The sequence below is a fragment of the Nyctibius grandis genome, chromosome 20, assembly GCF_013368605.1.
Source record: "Nyctibius grandis isolate bNycGra1 chromosome 20, bNycGra1.pri, whole genome shotgun sequence".
NCBI classification, from domain to species: domain Eukaryota; kingdom Metazoa; phylum Chordata; class Aves; order Nyctibiiformes; family Nyctibiidae; genus Nyctibius; species Nyctibius grandis.
The window spans coordinates 8,800,318-8,828,193 of record NC_090677.1 but is presented as its reverse complement, the minus strand read 5'-3'; the positions used below and the strand labels follow the sequence as shown (position 1 = coordinate 8,828,193).

Below are 27,876 nucleotides of genomic sequence, written 5' to 3'. Positions count from 1 at the left end.
CTGGGTAAGGAAGTGCCTCTTTGTGCACATGAAAAACGACAAACATTGCTGGATAAGCAAGACAAGAATGGTGCTAAAACACATAAAAACACCGTAGGTGAAGGTTTCCAACGTGAACTCTCAACATCACAGGAACACCCTTGCGGAGGGGTGGCCAAACCCCTTTGCTTTGCACAAGAGGCGTGTAAGGGTTGAACTGATGAAATCCACAAAGTTCGTTAAAGAGAACAAGAGGAATGGTCCTGTTCTTCATCTGACGAGTCTGCTGCCTCGGCCACAAAGAGCTTCCCTACAACAGAGGCCTGGGCCACTTCTGCAACAAGAAAAACGGCGGGGGGATGATCAGTGTGTGCCCCAGCTTGGGAAGCAGCTAGAGAAGGTCCAAGAAGCAAAGACACTTAGGAGAAACAGACTGTGGAAAAATTACTAAACACAGAGGTTGTGGACACCCAACCAGGCAGTGGGGATGTGGAAGTGAGTGAAGGAGCCTGAAGCGAAGGAGAAACAGCGAGTACTTACTTTTATCAAAGCTGAACTTGGTTCTGCGTGACGCCGGTGTACCAAGGCCACCTCCAGCCTGACAGAAAGGACAAAGAGGCTCAGCTCAAACAGCTGCTGCAGCACCAGCACAGAATGTCCGAGCAGCTGGGGGCACTGGCACAGACTGGAGTTATGTTGCCATGTCACTACACTACGTTTTCACTAAGACTTTAAAGTGTTCAGCTACAGCAAAGGCTTTCACGGAACTGGAGGCACCAGCCATGGTTTTGCTCCCGGGATCTCCGCTTTTCATGGAAAAGCCAGCAGAATTTCAAGGCCTCGGTTACTGAAGGAATACAGACATAAAGTTGGGACTATCTGATTCAAGGTGAGAAGCATCGTTTCCTTTCCCACTGTACAGAAGAATATGACAGGAACTTATTGTACCCAAAGCTCACAGAACTCAAGAGCAGCTACACATCCTGAAAAAAAGCAGTGTGTTCAACCCTGACACTAGCTCCCTTCTAGCAAAGAGAACTTCTCCAAGAGCAGCAGACATAAACCCAGAAGTCTGGGAGGAAGTAGGGGCGGGTCCCTGTTTTCTGTCTTGACTGGACACACTAGTCTGGGATCCTGGGATTCTTCTGCTGAGCAAAACTTTGCATCATTAAGGTGGAACATTCAAGGAAAGCAGCATTACCGACTTCTTCTTGACCTTGTCCCAGGTGCCTCTGCTGCCCTGCGTGTTCTTCTGCATTCTGAACACGTGCCTGTCGTAGTCGTTCCTGCAGGTGGAATCGAGCACGTTAGCGTCACCGGGGTGCTGCCTGCGGAACCTGCTGGGTACAGCTAAAGGCATTATCCACACAGCTCGAATTCAGAAGGAAGATATAAGCATGGCCATTAAAAACAGTTGTTGGTCAACTGACTATAAGAGCAGCTCTGGGAGTATAACACCACAGAAGTGGTTAATTAGATCACGTGCTTGAACTCTTAATGCACGTGTCAGACAAAGCTTCACCGTCTTCCCAGATGAAGTTCATTTCTTGTCCATTACTCTGCAAGTTACAAGATGGTTCCAGTTTGTTTCAGTAAAGCCTGAAGCAGTTGGGTTAACGGGTTAAGACTCAAAATGAGCAGAGAAACCTCTGCTGAGGGTGAAGCCCAATCACTGCCCTCTCCAAGAGTAAAAGGACACACGACTGGCATTGTGTTCGTTGCCCACACGTAGCCAAGTAGCTCAAACTGCACGGACTATCTCTAGATAGAGATTTCTCTAAAGCTTTCTAGAGCTTTCTCTCAACAAATCCCTCAAGGACCGCAGGATTTACTCTGCATGCTCCAAGTCTGGAAGGGACCTGGTGTCCCAGTTCCAAGAGTGATCCTTCTCAGAAGGAAAAAACCAATCTTGGGGCAAACGAGAAAGGCAAAGGTTAGCAGAGGGACAGCAGTACGAGTTCCTACCTGTTGATGGGCACCAGCATACCAGGGCTGATATGATCACACTGAGGGGTTTTCACCATAGGGAAGATAGCAGAGGAAGGTGTGATCGGGTTGTCCATAAGTGCAAAGATGTCATCGTCATCATCTTGGCTTCCCCGGAACATTGGTAACTACAAAGCCACATCAGAGCAATCAATGACCTGCCCTTTTTAACAAAAGTCTGCTGAAAAGGTGTCTCCCGGGTCTGTCTCAGAGTGGCGACAGGACACAGCCTCTTCATGGCTCTGTGAACCTGCCTTGTGTCCTTCCTCCCCAAAGGGAGGAGTCGCAGACTCTATTCTCCCTCAACAGGCAGTCGCTCCATTCCCTTCCTCCCTTCAGTTGCGTTTTTGACTCCACTGTGTCCCTCTGGAGACGCAGGAGCCAGCAATGGGCCCAGTACACAGTGCAGGTATGCAAGGACTCGACACAGCAGCCAAATGAGGCCTCCATCTTGCTCTTTATCCTCCTCCCATGATGCCCAATATTTTGCTGGCCTTTTTCGTCTGCTACTACACATTCAAAAAATAATTTCTGATTAAAATTACAAGCTCAAAGCCAACCATTACTACTCAGGAGGAGGATTTCAGGATAACTCAGTGAACTTCTGGTCCTTCCACTTTGAAGAGAGAGGAGAACTGGAAAGGTTCAGAGAGGAGCAACACACAATCAAAAGCACAGCAGGTCCTGGGGGGGGAGAGCTGGAAGTGGCATCAGGGGTGAACGAGAACCAGGACAGTTGTTTGCTCTCTTCCCTAGGAGGAGAGGAGGACAAAGCCAGCAGATAAAAGTTCATAACAAATAGAAGGTGATGCTTCTGCACACAACAGCTAATTCAGCTCTGGAATTTAGCACAAGAAATTGCAGCTGAGAAGAGCCTGCATGGATTCAAGGAGGGCCTGGACTCATTCACGGAAGGGGAATCCACTCCTGACTCCTACACGTACAGCATTTCTCTCGAGGGCTCTCACCATACATGACAGAGAGGGGTTACTTCCTCTTGTGCAGCCCAAGCTAGGCAAAATGAATGTGAAAAAAAGCCAAGAGAAGCCTTTTGCATCGCTGGCTGAACTGGTATTCATCCAAAAGAGGAGTCTGGGGGGGAATCCCTCTGCAAACCAGGGCGTCTTGGTCACGGACACACCGAGTCTTTCCCAGCCACTCTGCTCATCCCAGTCCTGGGCATCTCTCCAGAGCACGCTGCAGTGTACAGAGAGCAATGACGTTACCATTGCTTAAATTTTGACTTTCCACTGAGCCGTGGCGTTCCCCTAACTTCTGGATGTGGGCCAGAGTAAGGAACGCACTGCTGCTACACAGAAAACCCACAAAAGAACAAACGTATCAGGAGACACAGAGGTGCCCTTCGAGTCCCTGCTGGAACCGAGGCACGAGTTTTAACAGGCAGAGCTAGGTTGGTCAGGTGACAGCAAAGAGAAAGAGGCATCATGAAATATACCTCAAAAATGCTCTACAGGGGAAAAAAAGTAAATCAGTCTCTTGCTAAATGAGTGGCTTTCTCTTTACAAATGAAACCCAGAGTGATAACTAACACCCAGAGTGCATAACTGTGCTTCAGCACAGCCAGCTGGAGGTTTAGCACAGAGGTAGGGTCACAGTCCCCAGCTCTGGTGCTGCAGCTGGAGCCTGGCCAGGGGAACGGGGCAGCCCAGACAGGCAACAAACGGGAGAGAGCGAGTAAACAGCAGGCAAGGGCCAGGGCGAGAGGGAAACAGAACTCCCAGAGAGAAACCCACCCACAGCCAGCAGCGAGAGGGAAGTGGTTTAAATGTGAGATGGGCTGAGAGGAGAGAAAGAAAAAGTCCTGTTAAGTATCAGCACAACTTTAGAGACTACCCAGTTCCAGAGCAGAAGGACCCAGCAGCCGTCCCCAGGACAGCCATGGCACTGCACAGCGGCAGGAAGGCCACCCCCACCCCAGCCTGGTCTCCCACCCCCATCCAGCAGCAAGGCTCCACGCTCCACACGTGCCCGCTGCTGGCTGTCAGAGCACTGCAATAGCAAATCAAGGAAATAAGCCTCTTCCCCCAGATCCACAAGGTTTTATTGATGGAACTGAACCAGCAGACGTGTAACACATGCTTGAAATACCAACCAGCACGTGCTATAGTCACTGTTCTCCCAGATTTACCTTCACTCTTCTGCTCTGAAGGGGTGTGGCGGTGAAAATATCGTCATGGTTGTCCTTTGGCAAGCGGTCCAGGAAATCTCTCATCTGCTGCTTTCTTTTGAAGGTTCCCACTTTGGCAGTTATCGCAACCGGCTCTTTCTTATCTACGTGAATCAAAATATTAATTGTTCTAAGACATTAGTTATGTAGCATGGTTTTAAACTTCACTAAGGGTAGTGATTCAGTCTCTCCTTTGTGGAAATGTCTTATAGCTTCTTTGTGATTCTTTGAGTTCTTGTAGAATTTATGCTTTCAAAAAGAATTTCTCTACTACATCTTGATCAGAAGCTTACTCCAGAGCCTTACACAGCCACTGCAAGTGTCATACATCAGCTATTTTATGGGGATTTTAACAGAATTACCCATGCATCTGCATTTCAGAGCCATAGAACAGAGGATAGGTTTCGTAATCAGAAGTGCAGGGAATTTTGATACCGTGATAACAGTCAAAAGAAGATGGTTTCTATCTCTGCTCCAAAGTGCTCAAGAACAATATCACCGCTATCAAATTAATTACAAAACTGATGCCCAGCAGATTCTCACACAAAGTCTATAACTGCAACAAACATTTCAAAGAAACATTCAATTAAAAATAAAGTGCATTGTCCTGCACTGGAACCCTCAACCTGCTGCTTCTCCAAGTCTGCACAAAATCACAGTTCATGGACTTCAAGGGCAGGACAACCTCCCGAGACCATCTACTCTGTTCTCCGTGACAGAGGCGACAGCCCTGGAGCCAAGCATTGGCTTGCTGGAGTCCAGCAACTGTGAGGAACCTGGGTCACCTCATCTGGACAGAAAAAGTGATCTTAATGCTTTCAGCACCTGGAGACTGATGCACAGCTTTAACCACTGAGAAACACCACGAGAGTCGTCTGTGCCCACAGCTGGGTAACTCTTACAGCTTCAGCTTCCAGCGGCTCAGTGGTGGCTTGTGTTTGCCAGCTACAAGAGCTGCTAGCAAATGGCTTCCCTAACTAAGTACTTACTAAGTCATTGTAACCTGCTCTGGGTTGAATAACTGCATTGAGCATCTTGTGCCTTTCACTGCAGGACGCGCTTGCTCTCCGTATACATAAATTACTGACTTCAGAACTGGACAGAAAACAGCAACAGGCACGTGAGTGGCAGACACCAGAGAACTAACTTCGCCGTTCTTACTCCACCCTGCCCTTAGTGCATCCAAGCACCCCATACCCACTTTGGATAGACAGCTCTACGAGTAGCTCGTTATCAACTAGGTCTCCAAGAGCCTCTTCAGATATAAATGGCTATCTTGCCTTAGGTGGCAAAGCCAGTTTAATATCTCCCATCATGCCAAGAACTAGAAAACTCTAAATATCCTTTCTCTTCCTGTTACCTCAGTCATTTATGACATCCTCCAGGCTCTGCAACAAACCTTCACACTCCAGAAGACAACCTTCTTCACTATGGGACTCTGATGTGTGTTCGTGTCTGTATCTCCCGTTACATAATAAATCCTGAATTTATAATTATTTAAAGACAACAAAATACCCAGAGCCAAGATGCCGGTACCTTTCTGTGCTGGTTTTCCTGAAGCACCAGTCTTCTTGGCATGCGTTCTGGAACCTTTTGCCTGTTGTTCTTCTACATACTTCTGCTGGCACTCTTCGGCAGAGCGAGAGCCCACCGCCATGGCCACCTCCACCCAGAAGCCGTTCCTGTGCTTCGGAAAGGAAGCGACGGCCCTGCCGAGAGAACAGACACAGCCTGCGTCACGCAGCCCGCCAGGTGAGACACCCAGAGGCCACAGGGCACTGGGCGTTGACAGGAGAGTCTTGTCTCTGCCTCTCTTGTCCAGCTGCTTTAAAACATGCACAAACTTATTTGAACAATTTAAGCTAACAGCTCCAAGATACATTTCTGCCTTGTTTGCAGCAGGGACCCCCCTCCTGAGACACGAGCTCGTGCCTTCTCAGGTTTCTAATCCAAAAGAAACAAAACCAAACACGGTCATTTTATTACTTAACATAGGTATTAAATACTGTCCAGTAGCTTAAGTAATTGGACAATGCATTAATTAAACATTCTTGCAGGTAATCTCCCCTTTACAAAACTTAACTACATAAGCACGTCATGTTTATTCCATTAGGGGAGACAATACTCTGACTTGCTGTCTAAATCATAATATGAAAACTTTTACCATCTTATTTACCTACTCGTGTTTTTCAGTTTTACCCATAGGAATGTTTATCACTTTTAACAAGATTAAGTATATATTTTTGAAAAACAGGTAGAGGTTTACACAATTTTGCCAAATACCTGTGTTCCTCTCACTGGTGACAGTGGTAGGGGCTGCTGTACGCTCACACATCTACAGTTATTGTAGAAAATATTCAGTTGTCTCCTTTATTTCACAGTTTTTTATTTTGTTAACAAAATTTATGTTGTAAGAGGGAATTAAAACATAAAGGAAACCTTTAAAATAACACGAAAGAGACTGAATCTGAAAAATCCAAATCCAGACCATCCAACCCCCTCCGTACACTGTGCCTCCCCATGTCTGAGGGAATCTCTGCCCTGGGAAGAGAGGGCAACCACTTGCCTGTAGAGCTTCTGTAATTCCTTTTCAGACCAACCATCAGTTGCCCTTGGAAAATGTTCTAGAGATTTCTGCACACTTTCCCTCTCAGGTTCTCTCGATTTCGCTGCTGAACGCTTGGCAGTATTAGAAACTTTACAATGTGCTTTTTTAACAGATCCTTTTGATTTCTTTTCTTTTACTTGAAATTCCTCTTTGCTGGTTTCGGACTCAGTGTCAGATTCAAGCAAGTACCGTGGAGGGTTGGCTCTGCTCCTTGTCCTTGTTGCCCTCTCAGGCAGATGGGAAGTACTAGACTCACTAGAAGGTGTTTTTCCTTCAAGTACTTCAGAACCACCAATGGATTCGGGCACGCTTTGCCTCAGTGGCACGTTACGGGAGGCAGGAGAGTGTTTTACTGTCCCTTGTTCACACGAGTCCTTGTCTGCATCATCCTGTGAACTTCTACAGTTAGAGGAAGGTTTAGAGTTCTGCGTCTCCTGATTTAAGAAGGGTTTATTTTTCCTTTTGACAAACAGTGGCATATCTTCACTGGATTCCTCATTGCTTGATGATTCTTCTGTTAAATGCTTGTCTTGAAGTGGTTTGGCTGACCTCAAAGAGTACTTGTAAGCCTGCTGATACACAGTCAGTTCTCCATATTCTGTTCCTCTCTTTTCCCTTGTCGTTCCTGGGGCTCTGCTATCAGAGTTATGTTTGTTTAGTACGTCAGTGTTTAAGGGAGTCACCTGAACAGAAAGCTGTCTGTTAGTTCTTGCACTATCGACTGCACGATCGCTTTCATCATCATCTGAAATGAAGCGCCTGGCCTCCTTCGTTCTGGCAGACTTGGTCTCTCTTTTGGAACTTCCTCCTTTTTCATTGTTTTTCCCTGAAAGAGATGTCAGTATAATATCACACACTAATGTAAAGCGTTGCTGTGTTCTCAGACAGGCACAGCCCAGCCTGCTGCAGGATGCCAGGCAGCCCACACTTGTGATCTGTGAACTCCTTTCTGCCCTAGAGACGGTGGTCTGGAGGGAGAGACAAGCAGCACCGCTCCAGCGTGCAGCTCCCCATGCTCTGCAGAAGCCTCTCCCCACATAACAGTCCACCAGAGTTCTCCAGGACAAGGAGATATTCAGGTCACTCCCAGGACAGGCTGCCTCCAGTTGACTAACAGAATTATCATAGCATCACAGCCTATCTCGAGTTGGAAGGGATCCATTAAGGATCATTGAGTCCAACTCCCTTTAGCATTAGGATTGTCAAAGCTACAAAAGGGAACGTGAAAGTATTGAGCAGAGAGAGAATAAAATAGTAAACAGAAAACGTTGCTAAAATGCTATGACTGAGGTGGAGCAAACACTAACATCCCAGAAGCTTTACCTGTGCTGCAAAGAGCTTTTCTGCAGGAAACATTCCAGCTGCTTTAAAAGAGAAACTTCTGCTCAAGGCCCTCTCGGGTCACACATAATAGCTACGGTGAGAGATCCAAAGTACAGGAGCAGAAAGGTCAAAAATATCCTAATCCTTTCACTCCAATTTCCAGAAAGAAATCTGCACGTTCCCATTGTGTAAATAAAGAAGCGATTTACAAATGCAGTTTATATTTGGAGCTGTAAAATGAGGAAACTAGGCATTAATGCTACTCTGGTAAATCTTCATAGAAGAAAATATCGACCGTTAAAAGGTTTAAATAATTTCTTTGCATTAACAGGACATCACCACACTGCTCCAGCACCCAACTCCATCCCACTGGTTCTAGTCAATAACTTCAAAAAAAAGAAAAGAAATCCATTTTTTTTACCTTTACTTTGGCTTTTTGGTGTTTCTTTTGTCTTCATTCCTTCCTTTCCTTTATTCTTCTTCGAGGTGGAACTGGTCTTTCTTTGGGATTTTTCACTACTAAACATCTTCAAAATAAAACAATTTAATCTAAACTTCTGCAAGAGATTACATATCAAGCCTACCGACACCAGCTCTGAAAAAGCCAAATGTTTGCAGGTTGGGTAGATTTAAAAGTCACCTACGTGGCCCAGTACCTGCTAAAGACTGGCTGATGAACGCAGGTGTTTATACAAACTCATGCAACCAAAGCAACCGAGTAACACTGTGCAAAAGGATCTTACCATGCTCAAATAATCTATTCCTCCATCTTCTATCGTAACGTTTAGTTTCTGATCAACAAACTCCCGCTGCCCACACCAGAAACTTAATGGTGGTTTAACAAGACGACCGCTACGCGTGTAAACTCTGTCCGAGTCATTCAATACAGAACTGCGCTTTGGTGTTGTATCTACAAGAAAAACCAAGAGAGAGAGTTTTGTCCCAAATGTTGTATTGAAACTTCACCTTTGCAGCCTTCACAAGCATAGGAGCAATATTGCAACCAGCTCACTTGCACTGACTACATGGAAAATGTAAAACTTACTACAATGTTATGTTGTTCTTTTAAGTGTTCCAATCAGAAATAAGCATAATTTAACATGATTGAACTAATAACCTTCACAAACTATAAAATTTACTGTATTAAAAAGAAGTCACAGTTAAAACCAAAAGCTGTCCGTGTCCATAACAAAGCTAGGATTGCACTACAAGGCACAGAAAAAACAGGTGGATCAACAGGTTATGGCTTTACAACCATCCCCTTTGGAAGCCAAGCCAACGTCGTGAATTTTTCCACAATCTGTTCCGTCCATCCCCCATTGTTATCACTCTCTCTGCCCCAACTGTGGCAAAAACATTAATATGCCATAAAACAAACCTGCTCAAGGACTGGACAGGAGTTAAAACTAACCCAGCTCAAAAAGGGGGTGGGCACTGCAGGGGAGAAGTCCCAAGGACTGAGCCTTGATGGAGGTATTAAGTCCCACAGGCATCCCAGAGGACTAAGAAGGGAGCACGTTATGCAGAATAGCAACTGGGAAAAATTTAAGTCAAGTTTGCTGTCAGAATAAACAGCTCTGGAGCCACTGCCTGCAGCTGCTGCAGACCAAAACAGACTCCTGCTCCTTTGCCTGGGTTAACCCTCAGGACAGCCCCTGAACCCTTGTAGCTGTTGTACATCAGCGAAGAGAAATAAAGGAACAAGTCAAACCCTTGATCACTGCAGTCTAAGTGAACACAAAGAACTTCACCCAACTAGTTCGTTACCTTTTCCATACAGCCTAATTAACAAGATACAAACCAGACAGATAGTAGATATCTTTCGCCAGGGAAAACAGCTCTCAAAAATACCCCAACTTTTTTCCAAAGAAAAGGATTATTAAATACCCACAAGCATTTTCATCGTTCTTTGGTGAAACTTCATAGGTGTCGTTCCTGGTTTCAGGTTTCCTTACATCTCTTGCTGAGTCCTCTGTGTTTTTCAACGCATCCGTACGCACCACTGAGTCACTGTCTTCATTTTCATCCTCACTAGTGTTTTGTTTTCGTTCTTTCCTAATGATTTGGAGTTCAAGAATAGAAATAATAAACATCTGAGTGGAACAAAACCAAACCAGTGTCATGGAGAGAGGCAAAAGGGTATCCTTCCAAAGCGGTGACCAGGATCTGCCTGGAACGTAGTCTTCACGCAGACATCTACAATCTCTTATACTCCTCTAGTACAGTATTGTTAAAAAGCAAAATCTCAATAAATACTTAGAGAGCATTGCAATGAAACAGAATCTCCAGAGAAATTACCTTCTTCTTTCCTCAAGAAGCTCCTCAACATGTTCCTTCCACTTTCTGGAAAACCCATACATAAATCTTTTGATGAAGCGGTAGGGAAATCCTGTGTGAAACAAAGGGAGCATCAACAACAGCTGAGCAGTGCTTTAATCAGAAAGGGTGGAAATAATACCCAGTACAATCATGGTTTTGTAAGTACCTCAGCACTTCACTACGTCTTTAAACACTCGAGAGAGACGGGTTTCCCCAGTTTAAGAGAACTTCATAGATAAGTCAGCCAAGGGGTCATTAATTACAGATGTCAGTACCTGGAGGCAGCGCTAGTCTCCTGGGCACCAGGAGCACAGGCTTTCCCCTCTTCATCGAGCTGGGCTGGCACGTGGCTTATCTGCGGAGTGCCAGAAGTCCCCCAGAGAGCCTGAGCTTTTCGGGCTCCACTTAGGTCTGAGCTCTCTGGGACAAAGTCTCTAGCAACAATATTATAAATTCTTCAGGTAGTACAGATACAACAGAATGACTCTAGTTTTGTCTCTGGAATTGGAAAACAACCCTAAAACCAAATATTGATGCAAAGGTATAATGTAGTCCTTCGTTGCAACAGGGAATGTTAATGTCAGCCTCCACCAGCAGAGTTCCAGGAACTGAGCTCCTCCAGGAGGACGGGCAATGAGAAAGGCACTCTTCTGTTAGTCTAGTGGGTGTACACCCAAAGGCCCATCTAGCCCCAGCCAGGGAAAGGACAGAGCCCAAAGAGCACAGAAGCAAGGCAAGTATGTAGGAATAGTCCCTCCGAGCAATCTCCCAACCTCCAGCTGAGCAATAACACTGATTTCTGTGTGTTTAAAAACCCTAAAGGAATTTGTCTTCCCAAAACTCACGTAAAACTTCGGCATCTACAAGATCCTGGGCAGGGATTTCCACAAGTGAGATGCAGGTAGCATGAAAAACTTATTTCCCCTCTACTAGTTGTTTTTTTTTTTAAATTTCTTTTATTCTGTTATTGCAGGAGACTGCACATGACTGATCTTTATTTACCATCTCCATTCCCTTTGCTATTTCATTTACCTCTCCCACACCTCCTCCCCAGTTTCACATCTTGCAGGCCAAAAAGCCTACTTTGTCCTTTGCCCCGTGAAAGCCTTTTCATCACTTCAAACACATCATCCTTCGCCTACTTCTGCATTCTGAGAGCAGGTTGTTGGGGTTTCTGCAGGGAGGGGGAAGGAAGGATGTGGAGCTGTACTCAGCCTGCAAGATGTTCATCTATCGTACAGGTTTTACAGCCAACAGTCCTTTTTTTTGTTGCTTATTTTCAACGTTCAAGTTGTTGAACTGCTAGTGAGCATTTCGCTGACCTCAATGGAACCAGCTATCAACCCCCCAAACCTTGTTCCTCTGTTTTCACAGCGAACTGAGAGTCTATTAACCACATACCATGATATACCATCATATGGGGGTTGGACTAGATGATCTTTAAAGGTCCCTCCCAAACCAATCTATGGAACCATTCTGTGATACACGTACCAATATGCTTTCCCCTACCACCACACACACCATTTCACATTTATCAGGACCAACTGTCATCATCTGAATGCCCGTTCTGAAGCTCTTACCACATGCTTTGTGGCCAGCACTCACCCTTGCCATCCGGAGCAACTGACCAACACCAGACTACAGCTGCTGCTACTAAATCTCCTTTAAAATTCCACGTGCTTCAAAACAATGTGAAGCAGGAAGTTTTGCTGGAGTTGGTACAACACACCACTTAGACCCCAAGGATGGTTCAGTTTACTAGATTATAAAGCACTGACACCATAACTAGTCTGTGTCCAGAAATGCCACGTGGTGTCACAGAGCTAGTGGTTAATCACTGAACACTAAGTCACAAACAGAATGCGAACACTGGGGTAATGTCAGGAGTGTATAAGCAATCCCCATTTGAATGTCTTAGCACTATTTAAACACCAAAACATTGACCAAAATTACATAAAGGAAATCTTAGCAAAACCGTTTCTTTAAAAGAATGTAGCCATTAGCCAACTTCCCACTCTGAAAGCCCTCTTGGTAATTGCAGCACCCTAAAAACGCCAGCTACAATTAACATGGGATGGTATTTAGAAATCTGATGCTGGAGTCACTTTCCAGCACGTGCTGGATGCCCGCCAAGCCCAATTAGCAGGATAAGACAAAACGTTTGCTTCAGCAGTGTGTTCAATCATAAATCTAAAGTCCTTCTTGGCTACACTAACAATCACCTTCTTACCTTCTTTCCTCATCGAAGCTGAATCTATATTTCCCTGTAGCAAGTAGATACTGCCAGATGATGTTCTAACTTGGTTGTGTGCTATGCGTTCCACGATGGCATTGCTGTGCCAGCACAGATCTTTCATATCTCTAAGAAAAGACAGAGAACATGAAGAGCAGAAATAAAACATTGTTTTCACAGAAGAAGGAATTTAAAACTAGAATATTGATATTCCATACGAGACTGGCAGTGTCACGTGTTTTATGAGCAATACAGACACTGGCAGGACGTGCTAGGTTTTCTTTTCCCATCTTGGAAGAGAAACAGTTCTGGCCTTGTCCAACACTTGGACAGGAGACAAAATGAACATGTCAGCTACTGCAAACGTTAGTCACAGAACATTAGCTTGACATTAGGCTGCAGGAGCAAACTGGACTCCATCCAGCTCATTATTGCAGCGATACCATTATGCAGGTTACAAAAGTACCATTATACAGGTCAAATGTATATTTTCCCCAGGATTATTATATTTATTTCTGACCTTCCTATTTAAAGACAAGAACAACTGAAGAAGGAGCCCTAATATGTGCAAAAATTAGAGTTGTTAAGAAATTATTAAGGGACTTCTCCATGAGAAATAGAAAACAGACCCAAGTGTTAAAGTAGAAAATCTACAGAGTGCTGGGGTTTTTTTTGGTTTTGTCTTTTTTTTTAATATACTTTTACAACAGTAACCAAAAACATAACCAAAAAGCCCACAGAGTCAGCTTTGAGGTGGATCAGCTGCTGCCACGGTTCGCCATACAGCTGCAGGGGTAACGGTGCCATCACAAGCGATGTGTCAGGGACATGAGGCTGATGGCAGTCTGCACCAAGTGTGACTTAAAGCAGCCACACAACAGCATTGTTGTGAGATGAAGTAAAAGCTCATAAGCCCCCTAGTCAGCACCAGCTTGGGGGATCGACTAGACAAACACATTTGTCTTTATTCCTCTTAAGCTCTTTGAGCGACTCAGGACTGGACTTTGCAATAATTATTTCACCAGTAGCTTCCTGTGTGTAGGCACTCTACCTCTCACATGAAGGAATTCACCTCTTCCTTGACAGAGAAGTTTAAACCATAACATCACTTTGTATTCACCAGAGGCTAAGAATAAGTTCTATGGAAGTGCAGCTCCCATGGCCACCTAAGCCAGGACAACCACGGTTCCTTCTCCCCACCACTCCTCAGCCTCCAGCCGTGCAGTCCCTCATTCCCTGTGCACCAGCTCTGCCGTTCTGCGGGCTCTGAAGCAAAGGGGCCCGGCGTGCTTAGAGAACTATGTTTAAAGTAAAATGGTAAGAGCTGTAAGCACTGTCACAAGGGTCAGGGTGCAAGCAAAGGGCCATGTTCCCTGGGGCTGGGGAGGAAAGTGGCAGAAGTGGAACTGCTTCCAACAGTTACCAAGACATTCCAAGAACACAAGTCTCCAAGCCACAGCTATTCAGCCAGGCGAAGATGGTCCAGCCTTCCTAGCCCAGATGCTGACAGCCCAACAACACGTTTTACATCACATTTAAATCAGAAAATTCTTTCTTACTTCCGTTTTCCTTCAACACATACTGCAGTGTTACCATCCATCACTTTAATCCTCCAGCTGGTTAGGCAGATATTTTTCTGTTACAAAAAAAAAGAAAAGTCATTTTTAAATTAAACTAAGCTATGCAAGATCACCAAGGCATTAGCAAAATAGAAATTAACTCCTATATAACTTGAGAGGATGTTTAGGCACCATCCTCCAGACCAGAAAAACTGAAAACCACCATTACACACATAAATCTTGAAGCATAATCAAGCTGAAGTCTAATGCACAAGACAGGAATTTAAATTATAGAAACTTTTGAGTAATTTAATGTTGACTTTCAAAAGACAAAGTCATTGGCCAAGACCTCTACCAAACCCAAAAAGTGCCTCACAAAAAGTACCAACACTGTGCCACACCTCTGACACTTTGTCACCTGTCCTGCATTACTGTTCAGAAAGAGTTGTCCATGAAAAGATAAAACTGTATTTATTAGCTACGTTCTTGCTAAAATGGCTGTATCTGATATTGCAAACTACAGACACAGACAGCTGCAGTACCTCATTTTGCACTAAACAGCCAGCAAGGCAGTTGCACTTGAGCTGCAGTTTGGAAAACTGTGTGTGAAACATATCACTTTGTTTTAAAAAAAGCTTCTCAGAAAACAATTCTTTAACATCTGAAACTATCCCTGTTTCTCCTCACAACTTCAGTTAATAAACCCCAGATCTTTTCTTTAACGATGGTAGCCTTTTCATCAGCCTGAACTTCACTGAATATCATTTATACAAAAAAAACCCAACCAATAAACTCCTGAACACGATTATCTTGGAGTATGGGAAAAAATAAATGCTTTTGATCAAAAGTGTTTACCAGTAAAATGTAATAAAATAATAGTTTATTCTCTTCTGAGTGCTCATTACTTTTGACAAGAAAAAAATAAATACATCGCAACTATGAGCTCCAAGCAGCCCCCCAGGAACGTACCAGGTGCCCTAAAGAATTAACTTCTCCCACCTCTTTGTCGGCTTTGCCAGCAGCACGATCTGTAGGACGTTTATCCAAAGGGACCTTACGGCCTTCCTTCAGCTTCTGCTTCCTTGGAATGTGGACTTCAGGAGGAGAGAGCATAATACTGCACAGGCACTGCGAGGGCTTCTGAGAATTAGTCTCCAGGGTCTTTTGGACTCCATGAGCAGTTTGCTTATTACTTGGCTGCAACTCTCTCCTGTCTTGATGATGTTCAGTACATCTTGCTTCTCCATTCCCCCACCTTTCTCCTAACTGCTCCCCATTTCTAAAAGGGGCAGAGTTTACATTCCCAGAACTAGTCACTGTGTTTTGAGACATTTCATCATCAGCATCCATTGACTCCACAAGGAAATTATCCTGATCATCCTTATCAGTGGCCACACACTCTGTAGGGTCATTCCTGAGCTGCTCAGCAAAAGCTGGTTTGACTAATGGCTTTTCTGTAGTTGTGGAAGGAGGAATGTTCTGCTCAGTTGGGTTTGAAGGTGTTGGATCTGCCCATTTAAAAAAAATATCAGAAATTAGTGATATTTGAGAACTAATAAAAATACATTCATAAAGTTAGCTCCATTTTTAGTAAGAGGAGGTTGTATTGATTAGCTGCCTGTTTCAGCTGTTAACATTAACAGGAAGCCACTCTGAACTTGTTTGGACTAGCTTTTCCTCACCACCAGATCAATACCTCCACTCTTAAAGTCTTAGAGATACCCCACATTCCCCCAAACCCAAGCTAATGCACACCATATCTATTAATAGTGTATCTTTACCATTCTTCCTATCTTTTCTTTAACGAACCCTGCTTGCAGAGCAAAAAAAACCCCAAATCTCAAATATTTCCATCTTTCCAGACTCCAAGATCCAGACTCCTGGCCATGCTGCTGCTGTGCTGGGAGATACAAGCGTTGGGGTTTGATTTTTCAGACAGAAGCACATACAGGGCTGCTGTCAAGTAACAATATGGAAAAGAACCAAATACAAGAGAATTTCTCACGGACCCAAACCTTTTCTCTGTACGTATTAAAAGCTAAGGGGAAAAAAGGAAAAGAGCCAGCAAATAAGAGGTTTAGGATTTTTCCACATTCAAATGGCAGTGTTACACCCAGCCTCTAAAAAGCTCTTAACCACATTGGGAGCCTGAAGGCAGACGCTTTCGCTGTCAGAGGAGCTAGTGCAGACTGATTGTCAGGATTTTTCAGACTGATTCAAGCTTCAAGGTCAGAAGCCCACAGCCCTAAACCACAGTTAAACCAAGTCTAATGCCACCTCCAGGTTTGAAACGGCAGATTTGCAGGCTCCTCCCTCCATTTTCCACCGCACGGAGAGTATGAAGAAAGAAGAACGATACTCTGCCAAAGCACTGAGAGATTATAAGCAAGAGCAGAGACCCTGAAGCCAAGGAAGTCTTTGAGGTGGTTTTCAGAGCAATACCAAGCACCTTTTCGCTGCTGCTGCAATTTCCTCTTTACACGGAAGAAGAACTTCTGAGGGGATTCCAGATCAGGAGGGTCTGTGGTCAGTGCTTTCATGGTTCGATTCTCAGGAATCCGAGTGCAAAGTAAATCTGGAAAATAATAGTACAAAAAAAAAAAATCGTTGAATTTGAGAAAGAAAAACATTTTCACGTGGGGGCAGGGGAAGCAAAGCACACACTTCGTAAGATCCTAAACTCTACTATACAACACTATGTTGTTTTCTTTCCCAAGATGGATGGGCAACATGACCTTTCCCTGTTCATCAGGGGTTAGCTGTTACCTTGCCTCAGCTGCACGTGAGAAACACCCTCAGGTGTGTGTGTGCATGTGTGGATGTTACCCAGCCCACAGGAATCACCAGGAGTCTGGAGGTGCCCACAAAGGGGGCGTTTCACAGCAGTGAGGTCTAACAAGCAGCACCAACACTAACCCCTTTTGGTATTCGATCAAAGGTCATTATCAATTTGTGATGTGGCAGATATACACCTTGTGGAAATCTGCTGATAAAAATGAAAGAAAACTTCAGGAGCTTTCACTTTTTATAAAAAGCATAGAACCACAGAATAGTTTGCGTTGGGAGGGACCTTTAAAGGTCACCTAGTCCAACCCCCCTGCCACGGGCAGGGACACCTTCCACTAGATCAGGTTGCTCAGAGCCCCATCCAACCTGGCCTCGAACACTGGGGCATCCACAGCTTCTCTGGGCAACCTGGGCCAGTGTCTCACCACCCTCTGTAAAAAAATTTCTTCCTTGTATCTAGTCTGAATCTCTCCTCTTTTAGTTTAAAACCATCACCCTTTGTCCTATCGCGACAGGCCCTACTAAAAAGTCTGTCCCCATCTTTCTTATCAGCCCCCTTTAAGTACTGAAAGGCCACAATAAGGTCTCCCCGGAGCCTTCTCTTCTCCAGGCTGAACAGCCCCAGCTCTCCCAGCCTGTCTCCAGAGCAGAGGGGCTCCAGCCCTCTGAGCATCTTCGTGGCCTCCTCTGGACCCACTCCAACAGGTCCATGTCTTTCCTGTGCTGAGGGCCCCAGAGCTGGACGCAGCACTGCAGGGGGGTCTCACCAGAGCGGAGCAGAGGGGCAGAATCCCCTCCCTTGACCTGCTGGCCACGCTGCTGGGGATGCAGCCCAGGACACAGTTGGCCTTCTCATGTCCAGCTCATGTCCCTTCCTCCCCCGGCCTGTGTTGATCCAACCCAGGTGCAGGACCTTGCACTTGGCCTTGTTGAACCTCACGAGCTTCACATGTGCCCACTTCTCAAGCTTGCCCAGGTCCCTCTGGATGGCATCCCATCCCTCAGGCGTGTCAACCACACCACTCAGCTTGCTGTCATCTGCAAACTCGCTGAGGGTGCACTTGATCCCACTATGTTGTTGATGAAGATATTAAACAGTACTGGCCCCAATATGGACCCCTGAGGGACACCACTTGTCACCAATCTCCATTTGGTCATTGAGCCATTGACCACCACCCTCTGGATGCGACCATCCAATCAATTCTTCATCCACCAAACAGTCCACCCACCAAATCCATATCTCTCCAATTTAGAGAGGAGGATGTTGTAGAGGACTGTGTCAAAGGCCTTACAGCAGTCCAGATAGACAACATGAGTAGCTCTTCCCTTGTCCACTGATCTAGGAAGGCTTTTTCCTATCTAACCATGAAACAAGGGCACTGCCACCTCTGTACCTGCAAGTTCTTTTGAGAACAACTCGATAACCCCCAGTGACAACAGCATACAGCTGCCCGTGCCAGGACAGGTACGACAGGCTGAGCAGCTGGCCTAGTTTCCTGCAATTATGTCTTAAAATGAACACAGACAAACCAGGTGGGTCTTAACCCCCACCCCAAACTGGATAAAGTTTAGTACAGAAGATTTGCAAGAGCAGGCTGCCCAGGATTTCAAAACCCAAACAATGCTTCCACCAACTGTTCTCCTTCCTGTACTGACTGCACAGAGTAGTTACAGTAATTGTTCAGTTTGAGTTTTTAAACTTATGAAGTGTAATTCTGTTTTTCAAGGTGTTGCAAAAGGTCGATCCCATTCATAAACAGCACAGAGGGAGCAGTTAAAGCCAGACTGAGGAAGAAAAGGAGAAAACACCACAGGAGGGATTGCTCTGAGGTGAAGAGAGGGGAAGAGAAATCAACTCTGGCACAGACACATTTTAGCATTAAAAAATCCTCCATCGAAACTTTTTTTTTTAAAAAATCCCAAACATCTGGGAGAAAACCAGTACTGGTACCAGTATTTTTTTACACCTGTGAACACACACTGGCTGCTTTTTCCAGCCATAAGCGAAACGCAAAGTCACACGGAGCGAAGTGTGAAAGGTGGAATGGTTTTGGTTTTAAGATCAGAGCATGAGACAAGAGACAGCTCTCTCGGAGGAGCAGCGGACAAACCTTTCTCCGTCTGGCCGCGCCCGCCGAGCACCTCGGCGGGTCTCCGCCGCGCTTCTGCCGGGGCAGGTTGGTGCCTCCGTCCCTGCTCCGCCAGGCCGAGGGTGGGAGTCAGGATCAGGTCTCTGCCGCCTCGCTGCGGCGCCTTCCCCGCGGGCGGCCCGCAGTCCGCCTTCTGCCGCACGGCCCGGGCCTTCATCCGCTGGAAGATCTTGGCCGGGGACTCGTGGGCGGGGGGCTCGCACGCCCGCCGCTTCAGGCACCGCTCGGCGCCGCCGCTGGGCCCGGCCCGCACCTCGCTGACATCCAGCTGCTCCACGCCGTCCGCCACCAGCGCGGACTGGAAGACGCCGCCGTCCGCCGCCCACCCTGCGCGGCTCTCCCCGCGGCCCGCCGGCTCCGCGGCGACCCTGGGGGTGCCCTGGCACCTCAGGAGCTCCTTCAGCGGGGTCAGCGTGCCCGCGGGGATGCTGCTGAGAGGCACCGACCGGAATGGTTGCTCTCCGCGGCGGCGGGCGGGGGCGCCGCCGGGGCTCCGGGTGGGCAGCGGGGCCATCGCGCCGCAGCCCCTCAGCGCGGCCCGGCCTCCCCCCGCGCTCCCCGCCGCCCCTCAGAGCCCGGCGGCCCCGGGCCCCGCGGCCCCCCCCGCCATGGCGGTTAGAGGATTTGAGCGCCGCCGCCGCGCGCCGGATTGGTGGCCGGGGCACGCGACGTCACTGCCCGCCTGGGCGGCGAGAATCGGGCGGGGGGGGAAACGCTGCCGAGCGGAAGTTGCGGAACGGCATTTAAGGGAGATGGCAGCGTGAGCTCCTGTTGCGACCCCCCTGGAGCGGTGGTTCAGCCCGCCCCGTGCTGTGGGCGCGGACGGCCGTTAGAGGCTGAGGCGCTGGGCGGGAAGGAGCGGCGGCTGCGGCAGCGCCCGTGAGGGGCCGGAGAAGGAGGTTGCCCGGTGCTGAGGAGGCGGCAGCCGGGCTGAGCTGAGGGCGAGCACGAAGCCTCTCGCGAAGGGCTCTAAGCCCACCGGCCGCCCTCCAGTCAGGCCGGCTGCCTGGAGCAGCGCCCGAGCGTTAACGAGCGCGGTGGGCTGGGGACAGGCCCGCGGGTCAGCCCCGCTGGCTTGAAGTAGGCGCTGGCAGCGAGAGCGCCGCCTCCCCACGGCCCTTCCGAGAGCGCAGCCCGCGGGATGGAGCAGGAGCCCGAGCGCAGCCGCGGGGACACCCCAGCTCCGCGCTGCCGCCTGCGGGTACGCGGCGGCAGAGGAGATGAGGGCGGAGAGCTCGCCAGCAGTGTGGCAGTACCGAGGCTTACTGCACAGTGACCCCGAGCTGAGACTGCGTGTAGGTTTTTTAAAAGACAACAATAAATCCAGTCTGTAACCGTTAGGTTAAACGGGGGGTGTAATTAGAGCTCTGAAAAAATAGGCAAGCTATTGTCTGTGTCTTGGCAGAAAGGTTAAGTGGTAGAGTTTCACGTTTCAAGTGGGGAAAGGAGGGAGGTTAATTGCATAATACACAGAACAGAAATCAGCTTCACCCAGGCAGCTGGGGAGAAGGCGGTGAATGGGACCAGGTGTGCCTGCTGCTTGGGTTACTGCAGGTACAGGGGCTTAGAAGTTCAGGTTTGGGTAAGGCATGACCTCAGTGTTTACTGTAATTGACCAAATGCCTATTAATAAAGGAAAGCTACATTTAAAAAAAAAAAAAGTAGTTATGCTGGATATTTTGGGGTTCTATTTGGTATTTTGCAAGTTGTTTTTTTTTTTTTTGTAATTAAAGTCTTTGGGCTTCTTACAGGAAATGCATGTGCTAATTAGCAGCCCAGATTATATAGTGGACAATGACCCTGTGCTTGCTGCTGCCCCAAATTTCTAAGGATTCATATACAGAGGAGAAAACCCCAGGTACACAGCTGTCAGAGTTAAGAATCAAAGGTAGGTGTGTCTCTGGGGAGTGGGGTCGTGTTTTGTAAAGAAAATAGTTCAGAGAGAAGCATGTTTTGTGAGAATAGGTTATATGGCCTTGAAGGCTCTTGGTGAGGGTTTCATGTGCTTCTGAGCTGCTCCACCAGTTACAGAAGAGAAAGAGTATCTGCTACAGAGATTAAAATTTGAGTGAATGAGCTGGGCAAGTACTGCCTGTTACACAGTGGTGTATGGACACTGGGAGGCCAGGAGCAAGTGTTTCAGAAGGTGTTCACTCACAGAAGGGACCTCTGTGAGCTGGACTAGCTCTTGTGGTGTCTGCCACTGGCCTTGGCTCCCTGCACTGTTCCTTCTGTGGCAGTTTGTGGAGCTGGGGTCTCTGAGGGAAGTAATGGGGCTGGCAGCCCTGTTGGTGGGGAGGGCAATCGGAGGAGGCAATGGGGAAAATGAAATGTGGTTGGTTTGTGGTTGGTTTGTGGTCTTTGGCCTCTTCTGAATGGTGTGATATCACTTATGTTCTCAGCCAACAGCTCAGGGGAAGGGAAGAGGGAGTGGAACAGGAGGCTGTGATTTAGGGATATCAGAAAAATAAGGAAATTAATAAATCAATGAAATGAAATGTCACTCTTCAAGCAATTGACATCATGAAAACTGACTAATATGTTTTGAATCTGGACCTACCTTTTAATACAAGACAGTAATTACTGCCTTTGGTGAGTGTGGTCCCTTAATGACTTTTTTGTGAAGAGTTTTACTCTGTACAGGTTTAAACTTTTGAGCCAGCTTTGTCTCTGGTCTCTTATTCATTCTGATGTATGACAGTGGGATGGTTTTGTTTGCAGAGGTCATCATGCATCCTTCTTATCAAAATAAGCTGGGTGATTTTCACAAATCAGAAATGGTTTATGGATAAATGAGGTTTGTTGATCTGTGATTTCCAATGCCCCTTTGAGATTTTCCTTAGTCAGGAGTACGATACTTGTGGTTGAGAGATCTGGATATTGTTTGGAAAAGCACGGGATTTATGAGCAGGTGCTCACATTTTTTTTTAAAAACTGGCACATCAAATCACTGTGAACAATTTGCTTCTCAAAACCATGTTCATATCCACTGGAAAAATTATTTTGTGTGGAGGGAGTGGGGTCGGGTTGTGCTTACCCTGGGGTAACCTGTGCCTGCACCTGCGTACTCGGGGTAGTAAAGCCTCTGTAAAGCTCTGCATGCAGGAAAGTTCTTGGCTGAAGCTTCATGGTCTGTGTCGAAACCTTTTCTGATTTGGAAGTTATCAAACCTCTCTGTTTGTCCCCTCCCCACCACCTAAATCCAGCTATGTGGTTTCTTAGTACGTGCTCTAAGTCCTCCCTACTAAACAAAACTTATTGTATCTTCCTTTGCGGTCCTGGTCTTCAGCTCTCTGCTGCTTTTCTAGTTCTTTTCTCACTCTTAAAAAATATTCTATCATTAAAATTCAGAGATTCCAGTAACTTAATTATTACTGTTTCTTTCTCATTCTATTTTCACACTGGTTCATCCTTCTAATGGACTCTATGGATAGTACATGAGATTTGTGCTCACGGCCCTTCTGCTCCGTGCTGTGCTGGCTGCTGAAAACAGCTTCTAAGCAGAGGAATGTAGAGCTGTGATCTCACGTTGATAATGTCACAGCCTCTGTCATGTGTTCCTCCTAAATGTAATTACTCATGATTTCAGTTAAACACCGTGTGTATGGCCGTGTCGAATTGTACCCAAGTCTAAAATTACTCCAGTGAGAAGAGGAGCCGATGTGAAGACAATCTTTTGAAAGAACTGTCTTTAACCCATATGTTTCTTTGGAAAATGTAATTTTAATTGACAGGTTTACTTTGAAATAAGGCTTCAGTGTTGTTCTCTAGAGTCAGGCCTGGGGTAGACAAGGGCCATGAAAGGGAATGGCTTTGCATCAGGGTCAGTAGTGCTGTGAGGGTTTGGCACTGTTAAGTTTCCTGATAGACCCTGAGTACCAGAATACTCTGCCGGTGCTTGGTTGGTCCTTCAGGCCTCCCCTCCGCAGCTGGAATCCTTGGCAGGAGCTTTATCAAACAAAATCTTTTTGACAAGTAGAGACCACGCTGGAAGCCAACCTTGTTCTGCTCGTTACCAGTACGGTGTCTTGCTGCATCACGTCACCATGTGTCTGTTTTAGCCTCTCTCGTGTTTCATGTAAAATAGCAAACGAGATGACCATGTGAACACCATTTTACCAGAGCAGTTGCAGTCGTTTAAGAGCTGTGTGTCCCCTTATGATGGTGAAACTTGATGTGAGATTTGACAGCTGTAAATCACTAGGCAGATGCCATAAGAGGACTTTGCAGGCACTACTATTCAGCAGTGGGTGTGTGGGATTTATTATTTGGTGCATAAATTTAGCTCTCATTTTATTAGCAGTGAATTCATTTGCATTCATCTCATTCATGCTTATTTAGTAATTTTGGTTGGCATGCAAATGTGTTAGTGAAACTAATTTGTTTTGCTGTGAAAGATTTGCCCTTTATTCAAACTTTATTCATGACTGAAGAGATATTCAGGCAAATAATGGGCTGAAAGCTCGAATGACATGGACTGTGCTAACCAGTGTTCTTACGTGTTGTTCTTCAGATTATTCTGCAGTAGGTGCACATGATGAAATGATAAACAGAGAAGAAAGAAGTGGCTCTGGTTTTATATTGCCCCCTCAGAAGACTTTCTAGATGCAATGCTGGCAATGTTTGTGATCTTTGGACCATACCATCAGGCTGTTTTTGGATTTACATTTAAAAAGAATAAAGTAAGACTTTCAGAAATGTGCTTCTGTTCTAAACCCTTCAGGAAAGGTGGGTGGAGCTGTTGGACTGGCTAATTGAAGTGGTGCTTTGCTCTTTTTTCAAAATCAACAATCGGAGTTAAAGCTACTGGTCCAGTTCTGGTGCTGCTGGAAAGAATGTCAGCACGAGGTGAGAAGGTGATGTTAATTAGTGCCCGTTGGGAATCTGTCTCACTGTGCTATTAGCAAAGATCTGTTCCTCAATCTTGGGGAGCAACTTGTTTTGACAATTATACTACTCTTGTAAGATGATATACAAGGATTATCTACCATGGGAAGCTTGATGAGAGGGCAGGATTGATGAAAGATGAAAGATCTAGAAGGTCAAGCTCCTTCAGACAAGGGGAGATTGTTAGGAGCTCTGAGGAATGCTCTTGGACTGCATGAGAATTAGTTTGCTGCTAAAGTCATCCCCAGACCTTTGTTGAAGCCTGTGCAATTGTAATGGGTTAGGCTATGGATTGGTGTGATACACGCCTTGTACAGCTCGCTCACCCCTCTGCCCCTGCTGCTGGGTTCCTTGTTTTAAGCATTTTGGAGCATTTTTTCCTCTTTAGGAGCCAACCATTTCTGTCCTTACTGTCCAGGCTTTCCTTTTGCCTGCCTGCATTTCCCATTGCAGTTGGACATGTTGATTACGTTCCATCTTCATGCTGGCTGTTTCATGTGCTGATTGACATTCTGGCCTGCTCTTCCTGCTCCTGGCCTTGCTAATTGGATTTCTGTGAACTCTCCTCCTGCTGATTTAGCAGTCGTGCTCAGAGCCGTGTGCCTCGTGCTTTTCTCTGGGGCTTTTATTTTTGTTCCTGTTTATCCTTCTGCTTGGCATATCAGTATCACCTATTGCAGTGCCGGGTCCATCTCCCTTAGTAACCATTTGCATCCTTTTCATTGTTATTTCGCTGAGCAATCTGCTCTTTAATGAGAGTCTCTTAATAGCCCTGCTCATTTTTTTTTAAAGTTCCTCTGCTGTTTCCTTGTCATCTGACAGTGTATTTGTTATCCTTTTCGGGAAGCTCAAAAGAAAACTAGAAACAGAAGAGAGCCATGCTGTACTGGGAGACATCATGGAGGACAGGCTGGGGTTAGCTTACTGGTTCCATAAAGCCCGTGAGATACCCTGCAACCCTGGGGAGGAAGTGTGATAGGGAATCCCAGCCGAGCTGTGGGCAGTTGGGATCCAAGATTGAGGGCTGAGCAGGAGGAGGTTTGAAACCAGAGGCCAAAGGTAGCCAAGGGCAAAATTAGCACCTGAGGTCTGAGCAAGAAGAAGCCGGAGGAGCCAAAGGCATGTTGAATCAAAGGTGGAAGCATGATCAGGGCCCTAGGTTGAATGTCAGGAGACTGAAGAACCTCTAATTTAAGGTCAGTGTCAAGACAAGGAGCCAGCAGGACTGGCACAAGGTCAGTGAGTTGAGCAGGACCAAAAACCACAGTGCTGAGCAGAAAGGAAAGAGACAAAGCACAGGCACTCAGGAGTGGCCAAGTGGCACACTGAGCACTTTGGTTGTCTCGTACATCCACAGGTTATGCATCAGACTCCCAGGCTCAGGAGTCTGGGATGTCCTCCTTTGTCACTAGACCGAAGACATAAAGAAGTGTAGAAGAGCTGGGATGCAACTGGGATAGGAAAAGAGAAGGGAAGGACGGGGCAGGATAGAGTACCCTGCAGACAGACTGGAACAGAAATGCAGTCAGCCTTCAGAGACACCAAATTCCTCCTCGTTCCTCTGAGCGAGGGTATTTGCAGAAGCCATTTCATCTATTAAGCTAACTCCTAGCAGGGAAGATGGGGTTGGTTCTGTTTAATTCTGAGTTTCCAGTGGTAATTACCTTTCAGGGCTGTGATGAAACAAAGAGATAAAAAGAGAGGGTGAAAAGAATTACAGCTTCCTGATGACACTGTCAGGACGCAGGGCAGCAGAGCTGAATGCTCTGGGCCTGCAGATCTGTGGTGACAGCCCGTGCTGGAGGCTGTCTCGTCTCGCTGATGTGGGACATGCCTGGCTCCTGTGGTTAGCTGCTTCTCTAGGACAAGAAATCCCAGAGCTGACTGTGCTCTCTTGCCGTGTTCTGTTGCTGCTGTGTAGTGCAGCTGGGCTCAGGATAAAGAGGAAAGCTGGAAGAGCAGGAAGAAGGTGATGGGGTGTGTGGGAGTGGGGCATGCAGAGGGGAAGATAGAAGAACTCCACGTCCCTGAGTGGTCCCTCTTGGTGCGTAGCAAAGGTCAGAGACCTATATCTGTTCTCAAATGATACAGACCCTGCCCCTCTTCTCAGTACCTTTCAGCTACGTTCTCTACCCTTTTCCCTTCCTGATTCCTGCTTTTATTTAGAGGTCAGAAGGAACTCGTGGTGCATGGAATGGTTTATACTTTCCTGTTTTGCCCACCGGTGGGATCTAACTTCTAGCACAGCAGTTTTCACGGTCGTATCAGGATTATATTTCTGTGTTTGGTGTGATGGCCATAGCACGTTCCTTCATGGATTGATATGATAATTTCTGTTTGCATTGCTCCAGCATTTCACCCTTTCACACTTTTCCCATCAAGATTTCCTTTTACAAACCCTTGTTCCCTTTCCCACTGCAAGTGCAAGCCTGCACAGCTCACACTAAAGGGGTTTCTCTCTCTTCCTTTTCCCTTCCCCCTTTTTTGTTCACCTGTATCTTTTGTCTCTTAAGGGCGTGAGCTCTCTAAGGCTGTGGCTGTCCCTGCAGGTACAAGTTGCCGGTGAGACACTGGCCTTGGCGTGCTCCAACCATTTCATGGCTCTCAGAACCAAGCCGTAGGACAGACCGATTTGGTGGCAGGGTCACACCGAGACAAGAAACATATTTGTGCCTTAGCCTTGAAATTCCTTTTACCAGGTGGTTGTACTACTTGGTGTTACTCATGGGGTGTGTGTCACTAGTTTTCTCTGGTGAATCAGAATACTGATAGAGGAACAAATGTGACCTCTAGAGGAGTGCTCAGGGTAGCTGCCATTATGTGACGGATAAGGTAAAGAGCTGTAAAATCTGTAAATAGTTTTTGTTTCAGGACATCCACTTGGAGAGCCAGGGTTAGGAGAGAACGCCTCCTTGGAAATGCTAGAGCATACTTGGTGTCATTATAAAAATAAACTCTGAGAGATTGAGTTTAGTGGCTTAGGAACAGACTCGGGAGGTGGATACTTGGTAGCGTGGTGGTTTGTAACTTCTTACAGAGGAAGCAAAAACGCTTAAAGCCTGAACTTGCTTTTGTTAAGGATTCTAATTAAAATTTCCAAGTCCTATTCATTGCCATGATAGAAAAGTATCCAGTATGGGCTCGGATGCAGTTTTGTTTGGTGTGTTGAGATCCTATTAATGATCTGAATGTCTTCAGCTATGGTATGCATGCTAATTTGGCTAAGCATATTTAAAAAAAGTTTAAAACAAGATTAGTGCTGTTATTCAAACATTAAAATACTTGTTTTAAACTTGAAAATGAGCTATTTCATGATTTGTTTTACGAAGATGCTCTTGAGCGATGTATAAGATGACAGTTTCTTTGGCCTTTGTAACATTTTGCATAAGGTATAAGAAGTCTTTAAAATATTTTATTGCTTAGAGATTATCTACTACATAAAACTTTTCAAAATGGGATTTTGTCACACACGGTCCCACTGTCTTAGGTGCAGAGGCAAAAATAGCTGAGCTCTGGGGCTGGTGTCCACGAGATGGCAGGAGCTGCCTTCCCTGCTTCCCCCGCCTCTGGAGCTGGGGTGTCTGGCCAGCACACAGCTGCTGCTGAAAGCAGAGATATTCCTCGTGCTTACAGTGTTCAGCGTTTAGATATGCCCCCATCTGTGGTTCTTAGGAACACAAGCGTGAGCGAGGGTTCAGGAGAGTGTGTTGTGTGATGGTAAGCTTGGCTTGAATTTTGAAAACTGTGCCTCCTCGCTGTGCTCTGCTGCTGGTTACACCCGCTCTCACACATCCCCAAACAAGAGAGAAGTCGTCTGGCTGTGCCGTGTGAACTTTGCTGTCACGCAGGCCATAGAA

The 27,876-nt window shown here is 46.4% G+C and overlaps 1 protein-coding gene across 1 annotated transcript; it reads right to left on the bottom strand.

Annotated features, from left to right (window-relative positions):
- Positions 1–3: 3 nt before the first annotated feature.
- On the bottom strand, positions 4–19,646 carry MIS18BP1 (MIS18 binding protein 1). Its single transcript, XM_068416511.1, has 16 exons — positions 19,094–19,646; positions 16,645–16,770; positions 15,195–15,703; positions 14,196–14,272; positions 12,634–12,764; positions 10,383–10,473; positions 9,976–10,139; positions 8,828–8,994; positions 8,506–8,611; positions 6,720–7,587; positions 5,669–5,862; positions 4,115–4,257; positions 1,945–2,093; positions 1,181–1,265; positions 520–577; positions 4–313 (listed from the first exon to the last, which is right to left on the bottom strand). The coding sequence occupies exons 1-16, from the start codon at positions 19,644–19,646 to the stop codon at positions 219–221; spliced, it is 3,516 nt and encodes a 1,171-aa protein (XP_068272612.1). The 3' UTR covers positions 4–218.
- Between the last annotated feature and the right edge of the window lie 8,230 nt (positions 19,647–27,876).